The sequence below is a fragment of the Limanda limanda genome, chromosome 17, assembly GCF_963576545.1.
Source record: "Limanda limanda chromosome 17, fLimLim1.1, whole genome shotgun sequence".
Lineage (NCBI taxonomy): Eukaryota > Metazoa > Chordata > Actinopteri > Pleuronectiformes > Pleuronectidae > Limanda > Limanda limanda.
The window spans coordinates 10,050,302-10,058,087 of record NC_083652.1 but is presented as its reverse complement, the minus strand read 5'-3'; the positions used below and the strand labels follow the sequence as shown (position 1 = coordinate 10,058,087).

Genomic DNA, 7,786 nt, shown 5'->3' with positions numbered 1-7,786 from the left:
TGTATGTATGTATGTATTCATGTGTGTACAAAGATTCAGAATAAACTACTCTAGCCATGTTTACGTTAATTTGAGGAACATGTCACCCACTGCGATCGAGCTAATCACTGATTATTAATATGTCTTAGGACCATGATGGGCTATGGACATAGTAAACTGTGACATTACAGACAGTATAATTACTTGTGTGTTTAATGTTTTCTTTAGTTTTTTTATCTAATTTCTACACCATCACATTTTAATAATTCAGATCAGTCCTCCACAGCTTTAGATGGCGGTAATGAGCCTTTTCGCAGTTTGTCACCACCTTAAAAAACACAGAGAAGAAGACGAGGAGGCGGATGATGACGATGAACACGATACGTCACCTTACGCCATTTTGTTGTTTGAGCAGAGCAGCAGCGAAGCATCGCACAGCACAAGAAAGGTAAAAATTCTCTTTTTTAAACATGTCACATCCTCGGGGCTGGTGTGTAACTCAAACTTAAACATAGGTAGACAGACCGGGAGCCTGTCAACGTTTCCAAGGTTACAGCCAGTTGGACATACGTAGGCAAAGCTTGAAGTTCGTTAGCTATTTCCTTAGCATTAGAACTAGCTCGCCTTTGATACGTTTAAACCATTTGAGTGTTAAGTGTCAAACGACAACAAGAAGATGTATCGTCAACCGTAGTGTGTGTTGTCATAAGGGGTTATTTCTATGCTGTAATCTTTTAATGAGACCTAAAACGAAGCTCTGCTAGCTTTTCAGCTACATGCTAACAGGATATTGCCTGTCAAGTCAAACACTGAAGCCTTGTTGTAATTCACAAACAAACACACACACACACAGACACACATCTATCTGAACCAAAACTGAAGACAGGTGTAATTTTTCCGTCTAGAACAAAACGTCAGACTTTCTTTAACACTATTCAAACAGTGCTTGTGTCCTGCTGAGAGAAACCTGTCACTCCTGTTTAAGGAGACTCGACCTAACGTGACTTCCAGTAGCAGGATGCAAAACCGAAACCCAGTTGGTTTGAAATGTGTCTAATTGTCAAAAGCGGATTTGGACCAGAAACTGTTGATTGACAGAATATAAATCTACAACGAATGTATTTAGCTGTTCACGTCAGTGACTCCCAAGATTGGGAGGAATCGCAATAGGATTTATAGGGGAGGTAAACAGAGCAACAATTATTAATGCAGCACAAAGTTATGAACACATTTTCAGTCGATCTACTCTTTTCTAGATTAGTATCAACACCATAATGCTACTGATGGTGAGGGGTCCTAAAAGTACACTTCATAACTTTAAGGTGTCACAAGCTATTTGCAAAACTTCCCCTAATTCCTTGTCACTTCTAGATGAATGCGTTTTAAATTATAATGTTTGGATTTTAGACTGATACGTTGAACAATGAATTAGAGTTTTGGAAAATTGTAACATTGATTTTCTTGCATGTTTATAACACTTATTAAGGCGACTTGGTGCCAGTCCCTTAGAATTGGAACATGAAATACACAAAATATGTCGTAGAAGAAGCAGTGATATCCATTTCTTTAATGACAATAGATGCAGTGGTCGAGAATCCAGCACTGCCAGAGAACATAATTGCCGGCTCTCGTGTTTATGAGCTCAAAGAATGTGCTCTTTTCTTTTTTATTTAAAACATTCTGGGGCTTAGCTCCACTGCCCTCTGCACCTGTAATACACAGCTGAGCAGAACAAGGATGTGCAGGTTTTCTCTAGTTTTTAACAGACCGTCCATGAAAACCTTAAAAGTATGAGCAGGTGGAAGACAATATATGACGTGTAGCGATGCCAGTGATTTCTGCATTCAGACACACAGAACAAGAAGCAGACCATGACTGTGTGGGCTCCCCCTTGTTTTTTAACTATGTAGCTAAACCAGACTGTTGACTTCTGTTGAATCCAACACCTTTCAGACAGACACAATGATGCAAGTTTAACTTAAAGCTGGGATTGATCCGAAGGAGTTCAGTTCACAATAAAATAAAAACTGAATTGACATTTATACTACTTTAGGTAATTAATTGATAAATACATATACTACATGTGTTTGTATGTCATCATTAGTTTGTGAATTCAGTCAGATGCTCCAATACCATTTTCCCCTTCTTTGATTCTGATTCTGTGACCTGGACTTTGTCGGTAGGTACAGAGTTACAATTTGATACCAGTACATTTAAAAGTGATCTTGTATCATGTATAAATGGAACATTTGTATGCTACAAACCCTGTATTGAAGTGATGATTGCTATCGTTGTATTGTTGCAACACTTGTGCCGCCCATCGTAACCTGCATGTGGCACATTTGACAATTCCAATGTGAAATATTGCTAAATTTTAAACATTTTTGCTAACTCTGACTAACGCTACACAACTGGCCATCACTTAGTTTTTGCTGCAGTCACTACACAGTAGCTTCTGGTTTGGAGGGATGAAGAAGAAGTGGGTTCTCTGGAAAGAGATTTCAATTTTATGCGGATTAAACAAATATTCTTTGAAGACGTGGTATAGGATCGTCACATAGATTCACCTACTTGCAGTAGCCCCTCCCCAATTACTTATTTTTGTAACAGCATCACCTATTAAAGGTGGCACATTAAGTCTTTGATAATCTCTGTATGATAACACATTTTTGTCTGACCACTGGATGTCCTTTGTCCTTTTGCAGGTGAGCCAAGATGGGGATTTTCGCAAGCATATTTAAAGGGTTAATGGGCAAGAAAGAGATGAGAATCCTGATGGTAGGGCTGGATGCTGCTGGAAAGACCACCATCCTGTACAAACTCAAACTGGGAGAAATTGTTACCACAATTCCCACCATCGGTGAGGCCTCTCCTGCATCTTCAGTAGTTTAATGCTTATGCTGACTGCCACATTGTTGGTGGGACTTAAAACATGCAATATGAAAACGTAGACATTTAAAACTTAATTTTGTCTCTTTGGTTTTCTCTCTCATCCGCAGGTTTTAATGTTGAGACAGTAGAGTTCAGGAACATCAGTTTTACAGTGTGGGACGTCGGTGGTCAGGACAAGATCAGGCCACTCTGGAGGCATTACTTTCAAAACACACAAGGTAATATTTCCCCATCGCTCCAAGTTTGTTGAACAAGCGTTAGCCCATTGGTGGTTCAATCCTCCATTACACACAAAGACTTTTTCCATGCAAACCCTGCCTCTTTTCCATTGCTAGGCCTCATCTTCGTTGTGGACAGTAATGACAGGGAGCGAATCGGTGAGGCGAGGGAGGAGCTGATGCGAATGCTGGCCGAAGACGAGCTGAGAGATGCGCTGCTGCTTATCTTTGCCAACAAACAGGTGAGTTTGTGTCAGTGTCCCTCTAAAAACATTTTGAATTGTAGAACTTTGCAGCTATCAACTGATCTTAGTTATTTAAAAGGGGCTTGGACCACTCATAAAACCTCATCTAGGAAACCATTTGTAAAGAGCAATGACTTGAAAAATGAATTGTAGGTGAGATCATGTTTAGTATTGAGCGCATATTAACATCTATTGGCTAAGTTATTGCAATTTCATTTTGATAGAGTTCAATAGCTACTAGCTCATAAATAGACAATGTATTAAAGAACCAAACCTAATATTTAATTTCACAATCCCATAATCATTTTGATTGTTTCCAAAATGTATTTATAAAACCTCCATCATAAGCACAATTTGTATTTTTTAAATGAAATTTGCCAGTGAGTGCTTACAACACCACATGCCGTCTAATTGCATTTACTCATATTAACTAGTTGTTAAAAAAGTATAGAAGAGTGAAAACCAACAGGAACATCTTAGCCTGACGTTACCTGGATTAGGTGAGCTCAATTTGAGGAATAGGGCCCAGGTGACGGTGTGATCAGCTTTTGACTGAACCAATAAAGGTAGAAAATAATTCCATCCGTAGAAATTCACTGACAGGTTGACCTTCATGTTTCAGGTACCTAAACTAAATTATAATCGGCCATTACTTAGTAATTTACCTATACCGCTGCTCTTTCCTCGCTGTAATTCCGTCAAGTTTCTCTGTGCAACACACATTCGTCCGGAGCTTGGACCAAAACGTAGTGATATTTCTAGTAAAAAAAACAGCCAAACTTCACAGAACAGTTTTTTCAGTTATCTATCATGAAAATGTACTTTATATTAATGTCAGAAACAACTTATTCATGCAGCTTCATCCCGTTTAGTCAAGTGTCAGTGTTACAATTTGAATGCACTGCTAGAGAAAACATATACCAATCCAGTATATTGAATCACCTTATAATTGTTAACCAATCAGTTCAAAATTATGGTTTAGCTGCTTTTTCTCTTCTTGTTTATTGACAGTTGTGTTTTTCTGTTTTCAGGACCTGCCGAATGCCTTGAATGCAGCTGAGATCACAGACAAACTCGGCCTGCACAACCTGAAACACCGGAACTGGTATATCCAGGCCACATGTGCCACGGGTGGGGATGGTCTCTACGAGGGTCTGGACTGGCTTTCAAACCAGCTAAAGACAATGAAATGATCCATCACTCCTCCTCGTCCTGTCTGTCACCTCTGTCTGCAGTGTAATGGGAGACTACACTGGTCCTGGTCTGTCTTACCCCTCTTTTCGCCTCTGTCCCCCTGAAGAGTCCGACCTTGGGCCAGTGCTCCCATGCGTACTGTATGTGTACTGTAGTGATGTGTTTGGATGAATGAAAGAATGTGTGTTTGTATGCGTGAGCAGAGTGGGAGCAGCCCTGCGGTGCCTTGAACAGAGTTAACGCCGACACCTCCTCCTTTCAGGGTCAGCATATCCAAAGGTACTGGTTTTTAAGGACGAAGGGATCTGTCAAGAATGTTTGTTTAAAAAAACATGCGCTTGTGGCATCAAGACCATAATATAGGGCTGCACATTATATGCGATATGTGATAACGTCTAATATTGCGATGAATACAATTAAACCGCTCCACCGCCCGGCCATGTTGAATCTCTCCTATAATTAAGATCTTAAGAGTTTCTGTCTGAATTGTTAAGTCCATATCCTGTAAGTCACAATAATAGTCAGGATGTTGTGCTATTCATCATCTGTTCCAGATGTTTTAACATTTGTTGAACCATTTAAAATCCAGTTCAGTTCCACTTCCGTGACCCTGATATTTCATATCAGGCCTTAGACACAGGTTTAAAGGATGCATCCTGGCTGTGCCCACAAAAGACAATAAATGTTTTGAGTGTAGTTACAGCATCATTGGTGGATTTGTGGTTCCCGTGTAAGTTTCAGCTACATTCACGCCATTGGAACAACGAGGCCTTTCTTAGAGTTGCTCCCACTCTGGTTTATTATTTACTGGTGGTCTTATATTGTCTTTTATCTAGTTCTTTTGGTTAGGGGTTGTTTTCTATTCTATTTTAATGTTTTTTTATGTTGGTGTTACGCATGACCTGGTTTACTTTAGCATGAGCTGACGTGCCAGGTGTGCCGTCTTTTTTGAATAAAATGTTCTCGGGACCAATTGGTTGGATTCAGGATTGGCTCATTGTTTTTCGGTGTTGGGATTTGCCTCCAGAGCGTTAGGTCTCAGGGCAGGTGCACACTCTTAACCATATCGTCAGTTCCGTGATAAGACGTTACAGTTGAATAGGAAGCATCTAGTCCGACCTGCTTTATAAATCAGTACCGTAAATGCCTCTTCGATGCTTCAGGCAGTATAGTCCCTGCATGTACCCAGGGCGCTTCCCCATGTTGTTATTTAAATGATGTCCCTCTGATGCCCCTTTGCACAACCTCATCGGCTTGTAAAACACAGGGCTGTGTGAAGACCGCAGAATATTCATCAGCGTTTGTTAAACAGAGGTAACACCATGTCTTGTCATATTAAAGGACGAACACTAAGAATAATGCAATGGATTCAGTAGTTTTTGAGTAATGCTGCACACAATCTCCTCCTCTCCTTAGAGGTTTATAGTTCTGGGCTATATGTTTGTAGAATCATGTCAAGATAAAGAAAATTCATATCAATCAATATCAGTAATTATCAAGATGAATGGCAGATTTATGCTCCTGAGTGAAGATTGTGGTTTTTAAACTTTTCTTTATCAGCAGAGAATGACAAACACTTGATGAATCTGAGATAGAGCAAAGTTTTATACCACCTCACTGTGCTTACACAGTGTATTAGCATTATATTGGAATATTTTGGAATGTTGTATTGCTATTTAAAATAATATTGTAATTTTTATTTATATTGATTTATCGCCCAGCGCTAGAAGGTAATAACCATCCCCATTACTTATCACCAGCAGACAGTTAAAATGTACCAGTGAGAATGTTACAACAGTTCAACCAGCCATGGAACAGTTTCCTTCACATAGATCTCAAATGTTCATGCAGTTTATTAAGAAATCAACCATGCACACCCATAACAGAGTGAAGATTACGATACTGTCATATAATTACACTGACCTCAAGGGAAATTCATTTTCCAGTTTTTGTTTTTCTACATCTGGAGGTTTTCTTGGAAGGTTTATGTAACTGGATGACTAATCCTTTTTGACTTTCCCCCCCTATTTACATGTTGTCTGGTGTTTCCTAAACATCTGTAGGTGTGTTGGATAATCTGGTACAAAGCAAGAAGTACAAATGTATGTCTTTTTTTTTTTTTTAACTCATCCACCTACTCATGTTTCCAACCGCTTTAATTTTTCCAATGTTTCTGGACAACTGACAGCTTATGTGCATATGTATCTCTAAAGTACCGTAAATGCTTTTTTTCCATCTTGTCAGCAGCTGATAAATGCACTATAATAAATAATTATCTATTGTACCTCTGCCCTACTAGCCTTCTCTTTGGAATAACTGTTCTGTGCAGCACTTTTGCTCCCCATGCGGATGTGCTTGATCAGCTTTGTTTTTATCATACTGATAATGTGAAGATAGTGTGGCAGCATGTGGAGCTTTTAAAAGCAGTTCTCTGCCAGCTCCTCCTCGCACTCTTCATTTCTATTCAGTGTTTCATCAGGAAAGAAGATAATGACTACTGATGATTTAATGAGTGTCTCTTAATGTAAATTGCTGTAGTAAAGCTTCTAATGAATAATTATTCTGATTGTGACTTTACAAAGGATAGGTGGCTTGAAAAATGAGCGTAGTTCCAGCAATGGCACAAAAGACTTGATGCAATGGCCCAAATAGCCAGCTATTCGATCATCTCATCGATCAACGGCTTTAAGATCTAATTTTGGGCTCTTAAAATCTATTGGGTGCTTTTACTATTTTCTAAGACTTATTAACAGGTCACCAAATTTGCTTACTGATAGATTTACTTTACGATTTATTGCCACTTATTTTCTCAATGAATCTATAATTAAAATAATCATCGCAGACCTCCATGGTTACAATAATGCCTTCCTTTACACTGACAAAAGATAAATAATACAAATAGATCATTTGAATACAGTTAGTTCTCAACTGTGACCACTGGAGGGCAGCAATCACTGATTCTGAATATGCTTGAAACATCCAGCAAGTAGACCTGATACTCTGAAATAAATAATAAGCATTTGCAATGGGATAAACAGAACGTTTAAAAATAGTGAAATTCAAATATCATCAAAAATATATAATATTAACTTTTATCACTGTTATTGTTGTTTCCAATAACCACATACATATTTAAAAAAGGGTAAGGAAAGTGTTAAGCTACTATAGCACATGAAATGAGACTTGAGCCATTTGAACTTTTATTTTGAAGACAGTAACCCTTTTAAATACAACATGGACAACTGCAGATGAAATATA

At 38.7% G+C, this 7,786-nt stretch overlaps 1 protein-coding gene across 1 annotated transcript; it reads left to right on the top strand.

Moving 5' to 3' along the window:
- The first annotated feature begins 367 nt into the window (after positions 1–367).
- Positions 368–6,812, top strand: arf2a (ADP-ribosylation factor 2a). The gene is made up of 5 exons (XM_061089608.1): positions 368–427; positions 2,685–2,839; positions 2,979–3,089; positions 3,207–3,331; positions 4,366–6,812. Exons 2-5 carry the CDS (start codon positions 2,695–2,697, stop codon positions 4,525–4,527), a joined length of 543 nt encoding a protein of 180 aa, XP_060945591.1. The 5' UTR covers positions 368–427; positions 2,685–2,694; the 3' UTR covers positions 4,528–6,812.
- The last annotated feature ends 974 nt before the right edge of the window (positions 6,813–7,786 follow it).